This window comes from Falco punctatus (assembly GCF_963210335.1).
Source record: "Falco punctatus genome assembly, contig: scaffold_28, whole genome shotgun sequence".
In the NCBI taxonomy this organism is placed as follows: domain Eukaryota; kingdom Metazoa; phylum Chordata; class Aves; order Falconiformes; family Falconidae; genus Falco; species Falco punctatus.
The window spans coordinates 1,075,514-1,094,165 of NW_027660251.1; the positions used below are offsets into that span (position 1 = coordinate 1,075,514).

An 18,652-nucleotide genomic window follows, 5' to 3' on the forward strand; every position below is an offset into this window, starting at 1 on the left:
TGCCGTCCAGCGCTGTTTTTGCTCATATTCTACTTGCTATAATTAATAAAATTTTAATTGGATTATGATCCGTTGTGGTCTCAATTTATAACAACGGGGGGGCTGCCGGGGTCTCCTGCGCCCAGCCTGCTGTGCTCCACAGGGGGCTGGGCGCTGGGTGCCGCATGGCGGGGCTGGGGGCTGTAATCCCCCGGTGCCTGGCCTGGGGCTGGCTCCTTGTGCTCCCGCTGGTGCCCGGGGGTCTCGAAAGGAGGGCTGGCGTTGCTCCTTGTTGGCGCCAATTAACAACAATTAAACACCAGGCCAGGGCGTTAAAGCCCCGCTTTGTGCCAGGGCACGTGCTGGGGGTGGCCGGGGGCACCGCAGCCGCTCTCAGCCCCTCGTGCGGGGGGTGCAGCGCTGGGGGCACCCCCAGCTCCGGGGGCCCGGCCGGGACTACACATCCCATCGTCCCGCGGGGGGGAGGGGCCGGGCCGGGCCGTGCCGTGCCGGGTGAGCCGCGGCCTTCCGGGGGCGGGTGTCCGGCGTGCTACCGGTGCGGGCTGGGGGGCTGCGGGCTCGGGGGGCTGGGGGTGAGGGGGCTGCGGGTTCAGGGGGCTGCGGGCTCGGCCCTGGGGGGCTGCGGGCTCGGGGTCTGGCGGGCGCTGGCGCGGGGCGCCGGGGTCAGGGGGCAGCGGGCGCCATGGCAACGGGATGCGCAGAGGCGGAGCCGGGGAGCGGTTGAGCGGTAAGTGGGGGGCTCCGCGCCTCCGGGCCGCGCACCCCTCGCCTCCAGCAGCGCTTTGCTTGTCCCAGGTCCCCGCGGGTGCCCCGGACCCAAGGGGGGGTGGGTGGGGGGGTTTCCCTCCCTCTGCCCCTGGCTGCTCCGCAGGCTCTGGGCTAAGCGGGACCCCCCGGGCTGTGCTGGGGTCGGGGGCGGCCGGAACCTTCACCCTCCCTGGTTCCCTGGGGGGGGTGTGATGTCCCCCCCGGGCTGCAGGAGCACGAAGCCGGTTTGGGGAGCGGGGGGGGGGGTGTTTTTCAGACTCAAATGGAGCCTTGTTGAGAGGGGCTCGGGGGGTGGGCGCGGCGCGGAGCCAGCCTGGCAGGCTGCAGCCCCCCGAGCCGGAGAGGGACATCTCTGTGGGAGAGGTGCCTCCGGCCGTGGTGGCACATCGGGGAACCCTCCTCTCCCTTCAGGCAGGAGGTGGGTGTGGATGTGACCAGTGGTGCCGGGTCCCCCTGCAACGTGGAAGAAGAATCCGTAAACGGACGCTGATGGTGAGCGTGGCCCTGCGGTGCGGGGCTGAGGCGGGGCTGGGAAATCCGGATCTGATGCTCTGGCAGCTCTGCCTGGAGGCAGAAGTGATCCCAAGGGCTGGAGGGTCCTGCCCAGCTGGCAGTCGGGAGGGGCTGTGCTCACCCGTGTCTCTGAAGTTGGAAATACCTTTGTAGTTCTGCATTTCACGTGTCATTTCCCAAACAGCACGGGCAGGAGGAGGGCCTCGCTGCTGTTTATGGGATGCTCTGGAGAAACCTGCCTCTGGCTTTAGTGTGTTTTGAGAAAGTCCAGGACAGACTTGCTTCATTTTCTAATGAGGGAATTTTTCTTTCTCCCCAGGCTACAAAACCCAAGAAAAGTTTAAGAGGTACGTACATATGCTGCAGGCTTTCCTTTTGCTGTCCGTAGGTGCTTCGATCTGCTGGGAATGCCTGGGGCAGGGGGGGGGGGACGACACTCTCAGGTGGCAGTCCTGGCTACTGAAATGTTTCATGATCCTTGTCTGAAAGCTGCAGATGGTTGAGTGCATCATCATGTCGTTCCTGAACCAGAAATTTTCACCTGCCTCTCACATCAAGCGGATTTGTTTATTGAGGTCCCACATTCCTTTCTTGTGGGCTTTCCCAAATTCAGGGGAGAATATAAGCATTTGTTTCAGTTCTTCCCATCACCTTATCCCTGTTTGGAGGGATACTGTTTGGAGGCCTCTTGCAGCCCCTGATACTGAAGCAGTGCTTTTGGGGTTGCCCAGGGACTCGAGATCCTGCGGGGTGAGAGCTCACAGGTTAAGTGCTGCTTGTGGCCAGTGACTAACTGAATACAAAGCAGCTGGTTCATTTGATAAAGATACCCCATTTCTGGCTAAGTGAAGCTAAATTTTTTATCCACAAAATACTGATCAGGTCCTGGCAGTTCTCTCTAGACTGACAAGGAAGGCCTGACGCTGATGATGCTTAAGACCAAAACTTTATTCTAGCAGATTTCCAAAGAGCAAGCCATACTGAAACTGGGAGCTTTCCTATGCCTGCTTGGTGAGCTCACCTGCCTCAACAGCTTAATTTGTCTCATTTCAGGCTCCATCGATGATGTGCTTGGTGACCTCCTGGGCTATGATGGTAAAACGAACCTTCTTCTCAGCTGAAAGGGCAGCGTCCTTCTATTCTTACTCCCCTCCTGGGAGCAGGAGGTGCTGGTGCAACAGCCATTGATCTGCAAGGGGGCTCCAGCTGTGAGGAGGGGATGGAGCAGGGAGCAGGGCTTCTCGGAGTCAGAGGCCATTGAATAGGCTGGACATCAGCTTTTGGGGAGGCAAAGTGAAGTTCACCTCTGATTAAAAGCCTCTGTGGCCCCGGGGTAGACAGCAGATCCCCCTTTGGAGTGCCTAGGTCAGGAATATGCCCGTGTCCATCATCCTCATCTCTCCCTGTCTTGTTTCCAGATGAAACCTCTGTTAAATCTGCCAAAGCTTCCCAGCCGGCTGTGGGCAGCAGTAGGAGAGCCCAGGACACTGGCTTGCAGGCCAGAAAGAAGTGAGTGCCTTTCAGACACAGCCTCTCCTGTGAGAGATCTCACTTGAAGATCTCTTTGTCCTCCCCAAATCCTTCTGATCTGCCCCATCCTTGGCTTTTCCACCTCCCTCCCTGCCCCAACAGTGATTGCCTGCGAAGGCGAGTTGTCTTCTGCGATGCCTTTGGGAACTGGGAGCCCAGAGCCCGAAGCTTTCCAGCAAGAGCTGGGTGTCCCCCAGCCTTGTACATCTTCTGTAAATCTGCTTTGTAACAGTTGCTTAAATAGAGCAGTCCCAGCACTGCCGTCCTTTATCCCAGTGCTATTTTAGCCTCATTTTCTGCGTTGTACGATGCGGCTGGTGTGGCAGCCCTGTGTGGTCTCCTCTGCCTCCCGCTGCCTGGCCTGGCTTGGCTGTCCCTGGACACACTGGCCGAGCTCACGTGTGGTGCTGCTAACCCCCGGGCTTGTGTCATAGGTCCATTTTAGAAGATGATTTCTTCGACAGACTCCCTGCGAAGGACATAAATTCTGCAGAGGTGAGTCCAAGGTTCAGGAAAGAGCCTGGGAGTCCCGAGGGCTGGGGCTGAGCCGGGCCAAGGTTGCGGCGGTATCACCCCGGCCAGGTCAGCAGTGGCGTGCCAGCGATGAGCTGTGATGTCTGGCTGAAGAGGTAACCCCTCTCCAGCATCCCAGTGGGGTGGGGAAGACAGGACAGGGCGGGGGTGGTGGTGGAAGAAGGGCTTCCTGGTGCCTTGGGTGAGATGGAGCAAAGCTGGGGGGCACGTGCTGCTGCAGCCCAGCCTTCCTGCGTGCACTTTGGGTAAAGTGTTGTAGGAAGGACCTTCACCCAGAGCAACGGCCTTGGGTTTTCCTGATGCTTCTCCTAGAGGCAGCAGGATCTCAGCAAAGGAATTGGGGCACAGGGGGTTTCCAGAGAGGAGGACACCAGGAGGAGTTGGGCATGTATTCTTCTATCTCATAAAACGGATATCAAGGGATATGGGGTAAGGGGTGAGGAGTTTCCAAAAATCTCTTCCCCTCTGATGTCTCCCCTCCCTGGCATGCAGGGATCCAGTGTCTCCGACACAGACCCACAAGCTGTGCTGCAGACCCTGAAGGCAAGTCCTTAAATCCCCTCCATCTCCATCCATCCCCTCCATCTCCATCCATCCCCTCCATCTCCATCCATCCCCTCCATCTCCGCCCCAGTGCACTGCCATGGCCTCCAGCACCAGCCTCCGAAGGGAGAAGCAGCTCTCACCCTGCTCCCCATCCTTGTCCTCTTGCTTTCCAGGATATGGACGACATGGAAGCTGATCTCCTGGGAATCCCGAAACCCAGTTCTGGGCCAGGGAAGGCAACTGTGAAAGGTCCTGGGAAATGTGACTTCTTGGGAGGAGGAGTAAAAAACACAGGGAAGCTGGTAGCTCCTGAGGAAGGTAAAAAGGAGATTCTGCTATTCTTTTCACACCCTGATTGTAAACGAGCAGGGATATTTTCCTATCCTTATCTGGGATACGGAGCAAAAAGTGGATTTGTTCCCTAAAATGCTTTTCCTGGTTGCTTTTTGCAGGAGTGTTATTCTGGCCATGTGTTATCCCTTAGGAGATCCCTGGACGTCACTCACACCAGCAGCCGCTGCCACCTCCCACCAAACACCACTCGGCTGTTCCCTGGGGCGGTGCAAAGTGTTTCTGGTGGGGAGCCCCCTGCTCTGGGGGCAAGGAGAGCCAGAGGAGCTGCATTTCAGATCTGCCAGCCCCTAAAGTGCCCTGATCTTCCCCTGGCCCTTTTCTCCTCTGCTTGCAAGGAGACCCCTCCGGAGAGATGTGCACCTGGCAGGGCTGTGGGGGGGTCTGTCCATCACAGCGGGTGCTTTTAGGGGGCTGCCACCCAAAAAGCGACCCTTAGCTAGGGTGGGACCGGGGCATTTCTGCAGTACCTTGTCTCTGAGAGCCGTGGCCTCTCTTTCTAGGAGAGAAAGTGCCTGCGATGGAAAAGAAGGCCCTCTCATCCCCTGCCGCTCCCCGACACAACAAGAAATTTAACTTTGAAGGTGGGATCTCACTTCACGCGGCTGCGGGGGGGCGCTGGGGGCTCTGCCCGTGCTCTTTGCCTCCTCGGTTAGCTGGAGGCTTGACTGGTTAATAAGATACGGAGTCCTTCACCCCTATGATGCTAGTGCAAATGTAATCCTTCAGAGGTGACCAAAGGGAAAAAAACCTCTGCATTCGAGGCCCTCCCCAGGACAGGACTGGGGGGTGATTCCTGGGGGCATTTGCATTTTTATATGTGCTTTGGTTTTTAATGATTGTAACACTTGGGAGCCCCTGTGTCAGGGGGGATTCTGTCCAGCTTCTGAACAGGGGAGTGGTTTCCTGGCACAGCTGAAATCTGGTTCTCAAAGCCTGTGCTTTAACAAAGATCAGGATCTGTTAAAATCTGTTAAAAAAAAAAAAAAAACAAAACCAAAAACCCTAATGGGCTTTAGGTGATTTAGGTGGCCTTTCTCCCCTTTTTCTTTGCCTAAGCTGTGTTCAGGCATTAAAGCACCCAAATTTTTGAGTTATTTTCTTCCGGGAGGATGAAAACGTGGAAAAACTGAACGGAAATCTAAGTCTTTGAGTGTTTGAAGTTCAGGGAGACTCAAGGGTATCCCAGGTCCCTGCAGGACCCGCGCTCATGGCTTTGGGCAGATACACTCTGCTGTCCCCACGTGCACGTTGTGGGGAACAGTGGCTGGCGTAGTGCAGAGCTCTTCTTCTAAATAACGTTGCGTTTGTTTGTTTGTTTTGTTATTCTCTTTTCCTGTACCTGCTGGGTAATTCCCAGATTTAGATGATCCTTTGGCAGGACTTTTGTCTGATGAGGAGCAGGATGCTCCCAAGAAACCAGCTCCAACAGGCGCTAAAAGCAGCTCTGAGGAAAAACCAGAACAGAGCAAAGAGAAAGGTAAGTGGGGTTGCTCAGTGCATCCTCTTTGTATTACATAAATCAGCAGCATGGATTAGTCTGTGTGAGATCCAAAATGATTACATTGAAAGCCACCTAGTCCTACCTCTTATTAGCCAGTAACGTAATTTATAGAGCAGCTTGGTAACAGGGTTAATTGTGCCACAGCTCACCAAGTGCTTGATACTTGCAGTGCGCCGCAGATTATGGAGCTGAGCTTTCCTTTCCAGGAATGGAGGCTCTGATCTTACCTTTGACCTCATCCAGCCCGTTCTGCACGCATTGCCAAATGAGAACAAATTTTCTGGGTCAGGATTTGCGTGTCTGAGAGCAGCACCAGTCCGTGCCACACCACAACTGGGGCACCTCTGGGTGGGATCCAGCTGTGGCTGTGTTACAGGCACTTGTCCCTCTTGTTCCTGCAGCAGGGATGCTAATGGGTCTGAGGGTCCCCTAAAATCACCTTTCACCCTGATAAATCTACTCTGGATGCAAGTAGCAGCTGGTGGGTTAGGGCAAGGTCTAAGGTGTGTTGGTAGAGAGGGACTTTAGGCAAAAGGGGACAGGAATTATCTGACTGGAAACTTTCAAAGCTAAAGAAGCTCCTGGCGTTATCCAGAGCTGGAAACCCCAGTGTCAGTGGCACCCAGCAGTGTCCCAGCAGTGGATGCATGGCTGCAGACCAGGCAGTAGTGCATTGCCGCTGTGTTACTTGCTGTGAGATCTGTTCGCTGATCTTAAAAATTACTTTTTAAATGGTCCTGAGAGATAAGAGCAGGCAGGGATGCTTTGATCTCCTGTTTAAAAAAAAAAAAAGCCCTGATCAAACCTTTACCATGTGTGATCCCATCCACAGAGCCACCTCCACCCCAGACGCCCCTGCACACCGTGGCCCCAGTCCAGAGGAGGGCTGAGCTCACTTTTGAAGATACTGATGACGACCTGATGCATGCGCTGGGACTTGGCAGTGGCTCAAAAGGAGCTGAGAAGCAGGGAAAGAAGGCAGAAAAGTAAGGGCAATGAAGAGGCAGTGAGAGTAAAGCAGGGGATGGCTTGTGCGTTGGGATGGTGCCAGCATGCTGTGGGGGGGGGGGATGCTGGAGCTTCTGCCTGTGGGTCCCAGAAAGGGGCAAGAGCAGCCTCGTTTCACAGAGAAGAGCCAGAGCACCCTGGCAAGGCTGTGTGACAAGAAACAGCCCTGCCTCCCAGGGAAACCTATCTGCCACTGTGTCACCAACAGAGAGGTGCTCCGGCCAGCCCGCTCCAAGCTGGATGAGTTGCTGGGACAAAATTCCGTGGCCAAAATCCTGGAACAGCCAGGCACAGGAGAGCGCAGAGAGTTCAAACTGGATAAGAAGTACCAAAAGCAGCCAGGTGAGCGTGGCCAGGGATGCTGGGAAGGTCTGCAGAGGTGATGGCGTTGGCTTGGGAGGGCGAGATTGATTTCTAATGTCCTTGAAGGGGAAATACCCTTTCTGTAGTGGTCAGCAGGGTGGCTAATGGGCTCCCAGTCAGCTCTGGGGCAAAGGTGACTGATGCAAAAGTGTTGTACCCTGCCTTCGAGGCAGCCTGGGGGCATTTGCACAGCAGCTGTAACTCAGTTGCCTTTGGACATGGACTGATTCTCAGCAAAGCAACTTTTCCCAGCCACGTGGAGGAGACACGTTGCTTGCAGGTTTCCAGGGAAGATGTTTCCAGCTGTGTCTTCCCAGAGGCAGCAATCGCAGTGAGAATTGCAGGGGAGGAGGAGGAGGGCTGGTGTCTTTGCAAACAGCCGCTCCTCTAGGCGCTGACTCAAAGCTGCTTGTCTGAACAGAGAAGGAAGACGGCTGGGACAAGGAGGATTTTGTCTTTGGAGCGTACCAGCCGACGGTGGCCTCCATGCCCAAGGGCCAGCCGGCGAGGAGGCAGCCTGTGAGGTATTGTGCTCTGCGTGTGGAGCTCCAGCCAGCAGCCACGCTGCCCCCGCGGCAGAGCGGGCAGGGTCCCCGGGCAGGGTCCCCGGGCAGGGTCGCCGGGCAGGGTCCCCGGGCAGGGTCCCCGGGGTCCTCTCACAGGCACGTATGTGACTGCTTCTCCTTGCAGCAGGTTTCCAGCCAAGAACAGCAGCGAACCAAAACCAGAACCCCGCTCCAAATCTCCTCCTTCAGCCAGGCACAGCCCTGTGCGGAGCAGCCGGACTCGAGGTGACTGGCTGGGCTTGAAAGATGAGGATTTTATGGATGCGAAGCCAACATCTGCAGCAAAAGCCAATCCTGCAGTGAGCTACCCCAGCCCTGGCACAGCCCAGCAGCCCGGCCCCACCAGCCAGCTCCCGGCTGCAGAGGCAGCGCTGGCTAAACCTGACCCGCTGGAGGAAGACAACTGGCTGAGCGCTGCCTTGTCTCGCAAGAAAGCCCAAGCACAGGCGAAGGCTCAGGAGCAAAGTGCCAAGCCCTTGGAGTCCCCAGAAGGAGGGCTGGATCCCCACGCTCCTGTCAGGTAAAAGCACAGCTGGTGGCCACAGGGCTCCCATCATGCAGCTGCTCCAACAGGACGTCTCAGAAATCCTCTGCTCGGATTTAAGAAATCCATTTTAAGTGCTCTCTTGCCTCGGGTTGGGTTAATAACGCAGAGGTTTCTCCCACTGGTGCAGCCTGCAGGGCCATCGCACCTCTGGGCTCTCCTTCTAGTCATGGCTGAGATTGCACGTGCTGCCCCAGGTCCTGTGGGATTGTCCTGGATCAGCATACCCCCACGAGCTCCACGCATGCTCCTCATTCCTGCCTTCTTTCCCCTTCGTTCCTCCTAGTTCCAGGAAAACCACCTCCTCCAGCTGAGTTGGCACAGACAGGTTCAGGCTTGTGCCATTGGGATGGGACTCAGAAGTGAATTGCAGAGAAGCAGCCGCGTGTGTCGTGGGCAGGGGCATGTTGCCCAGGGGAAGGGGGTGGATGCAGCAAGGAGGAACTGGTGTTCCTCCAGAGATGGAGGTTCTGAGGTGTCTTTGCTCCCTCTGAAGCCAACAGGTTGAATCCTGCCGCAGCTGAGTGGGATAGGTTTTCACCTGCAAGGCAGGAACTGGTGTTGAGGGAAAGGATCTTGTCTTTCCTTGCCTCCTGGGCTCTCCCCCATGGGATGTTTTTTGCTTGCAGCCAGCCAGCCAGCCCCACAGGAGCACCGCAGCAGGCAGCTGTCCCGCAGGACCAGGCAGCGAGTGCAGATGGCTCCAGGTGAGGCCTCCTTCACCTTTCAGACACCTCCACAAGGGAGAATTCCTGTGGGAAGCGGCTGCATGTGTAGGTGGGGGAGCGGGGAGGGCTGGTAGCCAGCCGTGACCACTTTGGTCTGGGACCTGTGTAACCGGGAAGGAAGGCAGCGCTGAAGGATCGTCGGGCCCTTGCCTGTTCGATCGCAGTGCGACAGCCAAGCTTTAAACTTGCAAAAATGCCAAGCGGGATAATGTCTGCGTGCCTCTCCCTGCGCTGTGACACTGCTGTGCGTCACTTGTGTCTCTGTGCCCACGCAGGCAGCCGGTCCCCTGGCTCAGCACCACGAAACAAGCCTCGGTTCAACCATCGGATCCTGCGAAGGGGCATCCCTCCAGAAATGCCGGTGCCTTGGGTGCGTTTCCTGTGGTTGTACGGTTCGGGCAGCAGAGATTTGTACAGTTTGGTATGCGGAGAAGGGTCTCCCTGCCCTGAAAAAAAACCAAAACCAACCCCCCAAAAAAAGGCAGGAACCACAGCACTTCCCTTGGCCACATGAATGCTGCCCAGGCTTTGACCAGCCATTGTCGGAGCAGGTTGCTGAGCTGCAGGATCCCACCATCCCCATGTCAGCTGGTGTGCTGGGGCACACTGAGCTCCGCAGTGCTGCCTTTGGGGTTTCGGAAGGCTGTGAGGGACTCGCTTTGCCAGAGCAATGGGTGTGCATAAGTTCACGCTGCCCCATCTGTCTTCCCTTTGCTGCCCCCACACTTGTCCCACCAGTGCTATGTGCTGGAAAGACCCCCTTCTGCTCTGGGCTGTGGCTGTGCGCCGGTTCAGAGGCCGCTGAAAGTGGCTTAGGGGACCCAGTCTCCTCCCTAGGTGATGGAGATGGAGGAGGAGCTGTGCTTTGTCCCTTGATTTACTCTGCAGAGCAGAGTCCCACCGTTGTGTGTGGAGTGGGGATGCAGACATGGACAAGCCTGTCTGACCCTCTGCCCTCATTGCCAGCTCCCAGAGCGGAGCGCGACCCTCATCGCTGTGCCCAGGAGACCCAGGCCCTCATCCTGCTGGGAGGGGATGGTTCCCATTGCTATATTCAAATCATGGACTTGTCCAATTTTCAGCCTCTACAGGCTCATTCCCAGGAAAGCAGGAGGCACCAGGCCCTGCCCCGCTCACTCAGGTAGGTGTGCTGGGTCCGTGCCCCGAGCGGTGCAGGATCAGGGCAGCGATCGCGAGCCCTCCGCTGCCGACTCGCCGCCATCCCGCTCTGTCCGTGCTCCCTCGGCCTGAGGAAGGATGTGCCCCACTTTGCATCTCTGGGAAGCCGTGTCCATGGAGGCAAAGAGTTTGGAGCTCCCCGAGGTGCCACAAGTTGCGTTTATCAGGCCAAAGCATGGGTGCTATGGATGCTTTGTAAATCATGTGTGTTTATAGCCCTGCATGGCCTGAGCAGCATTTACACAGTTCCCCAGGCATATATACATATTATATTAACTAGACAACAGAGGCTCCAGGTGATAAAGGACTTTTTCTTCAGTTGATTTTCCCCAGTATAGTGTTGAAGATGCTCTGAGATTATTTCTAGACAACTGAAGGAGAATTGAAGCCTTTCACAGAGAAGGCAGCTCTTGCTTGGTCTTTGAAGCCTCTCCTTCTCATCCAGCTGGGCTCCTTGCCCTGCCCTGGTGGTGGGACACATGTTGTCTCCCAGAGGGCTTGTGGTCTCCGCCTTGATTCTGCCCCCAGAGGAGGAAGAGCGCAGCATGCTTGTGTCTGGGGTGGGGGCTGCCGAGTGTCACCTGGGGAGAAGGGACCCACGCCAGCACGGGGATTGGGCTGGGGAGGGGGTGGGGGTGGTACTGCAGTAGGCTGGAGATGGATCGCCGTTTCCAGGCTAGGAGGAGATGTTCTCCCCAGGGCTTTACCTCCCTGAGAGCATCCCTGTGTCTCCGCAGGTTCCTGCACCCAGGGCACATGTCCAGGCTGCCCCGCAGCTGCAGGTAAGGCAGGTGCCTTCTTTTGGAGGCTGATGGCCGCACCACAAAGCCACTGATCCTGAAGGGCCTCGATCTTCTCTCTCCATCCTTGTAGGCAGAGTTCTCAGCCCCGGGCTTGCAGCATGAGAGGAGGCAGGGGGCTCCCGCAGCCCAGCTCCATGAGGATGCATCAGGCTGCCAGGCAGCGCTGCTGAGCGCCCAGGCCCGTGTGGCAGAGCTGGAGAGCCAGGTGAGCCCCATTGCCTGCTGAATGGGGGACCACGGGTGACCCAGAGGGAGGAGAAGGAGCCATATCCTGTCCCCAATAGCATCAGGGTGACAGGGGAGAGAGGTGAAACCTCCCTGTCCAGAGACGCCTATGGCCACCAAGTGCTGCTGTGGGAGTTCTGTCCCCAGGGCAGCACAAGGACTTTCTCTCCGGGTGCCTGGCAGGTCCGAATGCTGGAGCTGGAGCGGACACAGCACAAACTGTTGCTGGAAAATCTCCAGCAGCGGCACCAGGAGGAACTGAATCTCCTTGAGAGCACCCACAGGTACCAGCCTCTCACCTGTGCTTCCCTCCTCGCCTACAGCTCTGTCTCTCCTGGGGTGGGAGTGCTGGGATGCTTCCCAAATCTGCCCCTGGGGCAGGTGGGCGCAGAGCCATGTCGATGTGGACGTGGTGGGGGCAGAGAGCAGCCCCACAGGTGAGCCAACATGGGAGTCCACTCTCACCACCACTGTCCCCTGGGTGACAAGGAGGAGGGGCTGGTCCCATTGCCAGCGCACCCCCAACCAGGCAGCACAGTGGGCAGTAGCAGGAGGGTTCAAGGCTCAGGTCTGCGTGTTTCGCCATGCACACAGCAACACTGATCTGCTCGCAAACCCCTGTGTGCGCTCTGCGGGGGGGGGGGGGGGAGTGCTGGGTATTGCTGTGGAAGCAACACTTCTTCCTGGCTGTGACCTCTCGGGGCAGGAACCAGGTGAAGGTGGTGGAGGACACCTACGGGCAGCGGGAGGAGAGGCTGCGGCTGGAGAAGGAGCAGCTGATGGCTCAGCTCCTGCTGCAGAGCCAGGATGCGGAGCGGGCACGGGCAGAGCTGCTGGCGCAGCACCAGCAGCGCCTGGCCACGCTGGAGCAGCAGAACAAGCTGGAGATGGAGCGTCTGCAAGAGCTGCAGAGGTGAGAGTGGCACAAGTGGCACACACGTGTGGCTGGTACCCACAGTCTCAGCGAAGGAACCAGGGAGTGGTTTGGGGACATGGTGAAAGGAGAAACCAGACTCCAGAAGCACTGGGTTGTGGGCAGCTTGGTGCCTTTTGGAACGGGGATTTGCTTTGTAGGTGGACACAGGGAGATCTGACTGGAGACGTGGTTTCAGAGTGAATGCATTGTATTTTGAAAGATGCTGAACCCAATGTTTTATCTTCCCCCAAATCTCTTTTATTCAGGTCAGTGAGTTCAGTGAGTTACTGATGTCCACATAGTTTGGGTCAATGACAAATCAGTTTTTGGTAGAGGAGCTCATAACCCCAAAATTGGGCCCATCCCAAATGTGGATGCCTGTCGGTGGAATGCCCCAGGACAGACCCCCATGCCAGCTCAGCTCCTGGCACCTGATTCTCAGCCCCACAACCAAGCCTCTCCCACAATGCCTATCATGGGGAGCACTGGTTTGTGCCAGCCTGTGGCAGGCTCCTTCCCCGTGTCCCGCAGGGTGTCTGTCCAGGAGATGCGCAAAGACCACGAAGAGCAGCTCCAGCGGCTGAAGCGGCTGAAAGACCAGGAGATCGATGCAGTGACCAGCGCCACATCGTACACCAGGTACTGACAGTTGTGTTCCCACATTGGTCCCTGGCCACAGCATTCCCTGTCCTACACGAACCAGGCTTGGACCATGGCAACAGGGGCCATCCCCTCTCCCACCCACTGCCTGCGGGGATGCTGAGCTGTGTAATACCCGTCAGTGCCCCCCGGAAGCAGGAGCTGCATCTTCCTACTGCTCTGCTGTGACCCAGAGAGGTTCAGGGCAGGGCTGCCCGGCCTTTGGGCCACCAAATATCCCCCTCTCCATTGCGGTGAGATGAAGTGTGTCCCACAGGGGTGACCCTCCCCTCACTTCTCTCTGCAGGTCTCTGAATGGCATCATCGAGCGGATGGAGAAGTTCTCCAGCAACTTGCATGACCTCTCGCGAAAGGTGGAGGCCACACACCACACCACCTCCCAGGAGCTGGCCATGGGGGTACGGCAGCGGGACGAGCAGCTCAAGGGTATGTCTGCTGTTCCTCTGTGCCGGAACGGCTGCGGGGTCTCCACCGGAGCTGGGGGTACCCAGAAAACAAGGAGAAGTTGCTCTGAGTCAGCCAGAGGCTGGGAGCTGAGGCTGGCAAAGCCTTGCCTGCCTTGGTCACTGGACATCTCGGGGTCTTCCCTTTACAAAGCAGTGTCCTGGGGATGTGCCAGGGGTGATGAGCACAAACACACACAGTTTTTCTGTGAACATGGTGTGGATAGAAGGGAAGAACTTCCCGCCTCATGCTGCTCGTGCCTCTCCCCAAGTGCTCCAGGACAGGCTATCGCAGCAGCAGAGGGACATGGAGGAGGAGCGGAGCCGACTCCAGGAGGTGATCGCTAAAATGGAGGCCAGGCTGAGTGAGCAGACTCGGCTGCTGGAGCAGGTGAGCCCACACTGTGTCCTCTGCCCGGGTCGGCCCTCCTGTCTGGGTATGGGGTATGTGTCTCACCAACTGGAGGTTCCTGGCCTGGAGGTTGTGAATAGCATCTGTCACCTCTGTGTCTGAACGCAGGAGCGATGGAGGGCAACGGCAGAGCAATCCAAAGTGGAATTACTGCAGCACTCACTGGAGGAGCAGCGGCGAGTCATGACCCAGCAGCTGTCCATGGAGCGAGCAGAGCTGGAGAGGGCGAAGGTGAGGTGGGGCAGACATCTCCAGGGCTGCACTGCATTGTGTGGTGGAGGCAAGAGCTGGGTGCTGGGCTGCAGCATCCTTCTGCAGCTCTCTGCCTCCTCAGCCTCACACAGGGGGAATCGCAGTCAGGCCAGCCCTCTGGCTCACGGATGCAGGAGGCCGCGGTGTGTGCGCATGGCACGTGCTGGTTCTTGAGGAACACGGGACCAGAGCTCACGGTGACAGGGTTCACACCAGGCACCGTGGGCTTGAACCAGCCCCTAGATGTTGCACGGCAGAGATGGGTTAAAGGAGAAAAATCCTGTGGCGAATGGGACTTAGTGCTTCTTCTCTCCCTCTCTGGCAACGCTCCCCAGAGTGCTCTGCTGGAAGAGCAGAAGTCCGTGATGCAGAAGTGCTCGCAGGAGCAACGGAAGCTGGCAGCCGAGTGGGCTGAATTTCACACCCAGCAGCAGCTGAGGAAGGAGCAGATGGAGCGCAACATGGACCGAGCCCTGAAGATGGACTCACAGAGAGAGGGCACCATCATGAGCCTGGCCAAGGTACCACAGTAGAGCCCCTCTCCATGGCCTCCAGCACCACCTGGCAGCTCACGGATGGGTCCTGCCCACCGGGGAGATGTTCAGCCCTGCCTTCAGGTGTTTAAAACAAGTTTTAAGAGACATCACTGCGGTGGTGAGAATCGGGCTGTTCCGGGAGCAGCCTCCACCAGCCTGTTTTAGATGTTGACTGAAGCATCAGTCACCTCTGTCTCTCCCCTTTGCCTGTGAGGAGTTTGGGCAGCCAGACCAGGCACAGCCGCCTCCATTGTAAGTCTGGTGAGAGGAAACCCCCATGGTGGGTTAAACAGAACCTCCCCATGCCATGGGGACATGTTTGGAGCCAGTTCTCCCCCCTGGAGCTGTCCAGAGGAGATATGTGGCACAGACTGTGGCAGGGCTGCATTTCTGAGGGCTACCAGGGTGGAAAATAACCATTCAGGCTGGGTGTTTCCACTGCTGACAAACTGCCAAGCCTTGAGCATGTTTTAGAGTGTGTAGCATGGGTGAGGGGCTCCGTCTTTCTGGGGAAGGAGTGTGTGTGTGTGTGTGTGCCTGCCTGTACAATCTCAGCTCTGCCAACCCTGGTGCCCAAGGGTGGGTGGATGAGAGCATTGGTTGGGTACCTGGTGGTGTTGCTCTGCACCCCAAACTGGCAAACACAAGAAGGAAAACAGGGGCAGATCTCTCCCATCACTTGGGGGGACATGAGATAGTGTCCAGGATAGGGCAGGTAGTGCATTGATTTTCCCCATGCCCATCCTAGGAGCAGGCAGAGCTGAAGATCTGGAGCCATGAGCTGAAAACCAGGGAGGAGCAGCTGGTGAGGGACAGGGAGCTGCTGGACAAGTCCTGGCAGGAGCTGAGGCTGGAGAAGGAGAAGGTGGACAGGGCCACACTGCGCATCCAGCAGCAGGAGGAGCAGATTAAAAGCACGACCAAGGTAAGTGAAGCATCTGCGCTGCAATTCACAGCTGGGGTTTCACATCCCTCCTTGAGTGCTGAATCCCAGCGCTGTCCTGGGAGGGGAACAGGGGGTGCACAAAGGAGCCCTGCCCCAGGGCAGCGAGGGTCCCTGTCCCCAGCCTCCTCAGCTGCTCTGCCTTGCAGCTCTCATCCCAGAAGTACAAGGAAGGGGAGCAAGCCCTGCAAGAGGCGTGCAGGATAGAGTCCGAGCACCAGAGGAGGCTGCAGGTCATGGAGCAGCAGCTGGAGCAGCTGAAGCAGCAGGAACAGCGTCTTCACGAGGCAAAGACTCCCTTGCCTTTCCTTCTTGGCCTGGGGCCGCTGTGCCAAGGGCCTGAACCTTTGCCAACAGTTTCTCTCTCTTTCTCCCGGGGATGGGGCAGGAGCGGCTGAGCATGGCTCGCCAGAGGAGACAGCTCGAACAGATACGTGAGGAACTGCCCACCAACTCTGCGATGCTGCTGAACACAAACCAGGGCCTCAGTGCCCCTAGGAGAGGCCTCTCCAGCACACCGTGTAAGGCTTCCTGCACGCTGCTGGGGGAGGGGGGGACGGGACATGCTGGGGGCCAGTTGCACTTGTATTCCACTTCTCAGGAGGCTTGGGATGTTCCTGGGGGCTCATCACACACTCAGATGTGAGTTGGCCTCCTCACATCCTCTGAAGGAGCTCAGCAGAGACCTCTGAGCCAGGGCAGTGCCAGGAGGGGGCAGAGGGGGCAGGAAGGGAGAGGCAGGTGGATTAAAGGCCGTTTGCAGTGGGAGGTTGGGGAGGACCCTGCTGCAGGGACATGCAGGCAGCAAAAAAAGGGACACTTGTCCGTCTGCTGTTCCTCTAACGGCAGCGGTACCACACGGTTGGGCTCTTGTTCCAGGTTTTCCACTTCCCACCAGCGCGCTCCCTTGGCATAGCCCAGGGGGTAGCAGGGACACTGGGGCTGGCCCCACCGAGCTCTACGCCACATTGTTGCTGCTGAAGCACAGGGCCCAGCAGGTGAGGTGGTGGGAAACCAGGGCTGGAAAGGGCTTCAGACCAGCTGGGTGGGAGCAGGGCTGGGTGAAGCCTGGGTTGAGCCTGACGGCCACAGGGTGGGTGTGAGATCGTTGCTGGGCTGGGTGGGCTCGCAGAAGCCGTGGGCACCTAGAAGAGTGATACCAGCAGCAAGGGTTGGTGCGTCCTCACGGCTTGTTTCAGGCTGGTTGATAACATCCTTGGCTTGATGGCGTTGCCCCATCCCTGGGTGGCAGAAGCCAGCTCTGCTGGGCTCTGGCTTCATGATGTCCCCATCCTCAGCCCCCTCCTTCCCTGCTGGGTCCTTCCCCAGGCAGGGATGCTCTTTGAGCCTTCCTCTGTGGGCCTCACTCGGTGTGAGGTTATGGGCTCTGTGGGGAGCCCATACACCCCGGGGGCTACCACAGATGGGTACCTGCCCGCTGCTCGCCGCACGGAGGAGGGTTTGGGATACTCCCATCACTCGTGAGCAGCACCCTGGCCTGTGACCCCATTTCTGTGGCACTCTGATATCCGTGCCATCTATCCCTCTCTTAGGACCATGATTTCTTAGAGAAGGAGCAGTTCTTCCTGGACACCCTGAAGAAAGCAACCTACAACACTTCATCTCTGTCAGGCTGAGGAGGTGGCATCCCCACGCACCCCAAGGGATGGCTGTGCCTGTCCCCGCAGGAGGCTGCTGTGGAGGAAAACAAACAATAAATAATCCCAGTTCTCTGCTGAGGAAGTGTCCTCTTTAAAAGCAACCTCGGAGTGTTCAGAGCGTGAAATCCATCCCTGGGCTGGGAAGTCTGGCCTCCATCCCTCAGGGCCAGTGTCCCTGGCCACCTGGCAGGCACTGCTGGGAGGCAGTGGCCACCGTGGGTGTGAGAAACTATGGACTAGGGTATTGTTTATTAAGATTTATGTTAAGCTCAATGTAAAGTTTAGGCAACAAAATATATGAAAACGCTTATGCAAACAGCTACCAGACACTGCTTGTGAAAGATAAGATAACCGCCAGATGTCCAGGAACCGACAGAAACAAGACAGACAACCCCACATAAGGATATATGAGTGAAGGGTCAATACCTCCACTACTTCATGAACACGGGTAAAGATGTATAAAAAGGGACTGTTTGAACTGCTCAGGGCGGCAGTTGGTGGAGCGCAGACTCCCCTGCCGTCCAGCGCTGTCTTTGATCATATTCTACTTGCTATAATTAATACAATTTTAATTGGATTATGATCCGTTGTGGTCTCAATTTATAACAATTCCTGGTGCCGTGACTCGGATAAGGAACGGTGGGCTTTGGTCCTCCGGGGAGGCGCCCCGCGACATTTCGCGGCCCCGCGACCAACAGCTTACTCCAACCTTACCGATGAACCTAAATTCTAGAATAATGAGCAAAGGAGAAACCGGTAAAATCCCATAAAAATTCTGTGCACGGGAGTCCGGACGAAGACGCAGGACGCGTAAGTATATTGCGAAGTTGTTCGCGGGTTTGCCGTTCGGGTGGGATTGGGTTTCCTGGAATATAACGAGTGAGAGGTTCGATATACTGAACCAAGCGAGTGCGGACTCTTAAGTACTGCGTTTCCCATCTCCCGCGAGGGACTGGGCCAGGAACAAGGGGAGCGAGTGAGTGTATGTTTGTGGATATTCCAGAAGATGGGGGCGAAGGGCAGCAAGCCTTCGACTCCCATGGGAAGGGTACCCACTGTACCTAAGAATACCCCTCTGGCATATATCTTGGACAATTGAAGATATTTCCCTGGAACCCTAGGGAAAGATAAGCAGAAAGTGATAGAATATTGTACTAAGATATGGGGAGGGAAGAAGATTTCTAAAAATGTCTTTTGGCCAGTCTATGGGTCAGAAGAAGATTGGGTAAGACAGCAATTAAACCTCTGGGTTAATAATAAAAAAAAACCCTTAACCCGGAGGAGAGTCAATATGCGGAGGTGTGGCTAAAAAACCGGGAGCTAGACTTTACCCGCTGAATGAAATAAAAAAACTAAACAAAAGAAAAAGAAGGGAGAGTTAGACGAAACCCTTCTAACCCCCCCTCCTTACATTTCTCCTCCTGCTCCTGCAGAGGTCCCCAGAGCGCCCACTCCCCCACCAGAGTCGGAACAAGGGTCTCCCCCTCTTCCTAGACGCGTAACTAGAAGTCAAAAAGGGGCAGCTCAAATATACCCCCTAAGAGAAAAGCCCATGGGGGGACCTCAACCTGTGATCGGATATATTTCTGTGCCTCTAAATTCGGCTGACCTACGAGATTTTAAAAGGACCGAGATGGGACACTTAATTGAGGACCCACTCGGAGTGG

General features: G+C 56.8%; 1 protein-coding gene and 1 pseudogene across 2 annotated transcripts in view; one reads left to right on the forward strand and one right to left on the reverse strand.

The window, feature by feature from the left end:
• The window catches only part of LOC308057365 (hydrocephalus-inducing protein homolog), a 251,878-nt pseudogene that overhangs the window by 16,847 nt on the left and 216,379 nt on the right, over positions 1–18,652 (reverse strand). The window lies entirely within an intron of this gene.
• On the forward strand, positions 1,180–17,061 carry LOC308057366 (fas-binding factor 1 homolog). The gene is made up of 31 exons (XM_080411484.1): positions 1,180–1,260; positions 1,601–1,628; positions 2,335–2,376; positions 2,700–2,790; positions 3,246–3,306; positions 3,838–3,888; positions 4,065–4,209; positions 4,746–4,826; positions 5,603–5,722; positions 6,579–6,732; positions 6,963–7,096; positions 7,539–7,641; positions 7,808–8,203; positions 8,857–8,934; positions 9,231–9,325; positions 10,038–10,329; positions 10,628–10,694; positions 10,872–10,916; positions 11,008–11,142; positions 11,346–11,446; positions 11,869–12,075; positions 12,610–12,717; positions 13,025–13,164; positions 13,454–13,572; positions 13,702–13,824; positions 14,181–14,366; positions 15,130–15,306; positions 15,474–15,611; positions 15,713–15,845; positions 16,204–16,322; positions 16,878–17,061. The coding sequence occupies exons 1-31, from the start codon at positions 1,258–1,260 to the stop codon at positions 16,959–16,961; spliced, it is 3,756 nt and encodes a 1,251-aa protein (XP_080267610.1). The 5' UTR covers positions 1,180–1,257; the 3' UTR covers positions 16,962–17,061.

Coding starts and splice junctions, on each gene's coding strand:
- LOC308057366 (XM_080411484.1), top strand. Junction 3,889..4,064: donor CTGTGCTGCAGACCCTGAAG/GCAAGTCCTTAA, acceptor CTTGCTTTCCAG/GATATGGACGACATGGAAGC. Junction 13,573..13,701: donor AGACTCGGCTGCTGGAGCAG/GTGAGCCCACAC, acceptor GTCTGAACGCAG/GAGCGATGGAGGGCAACGGC.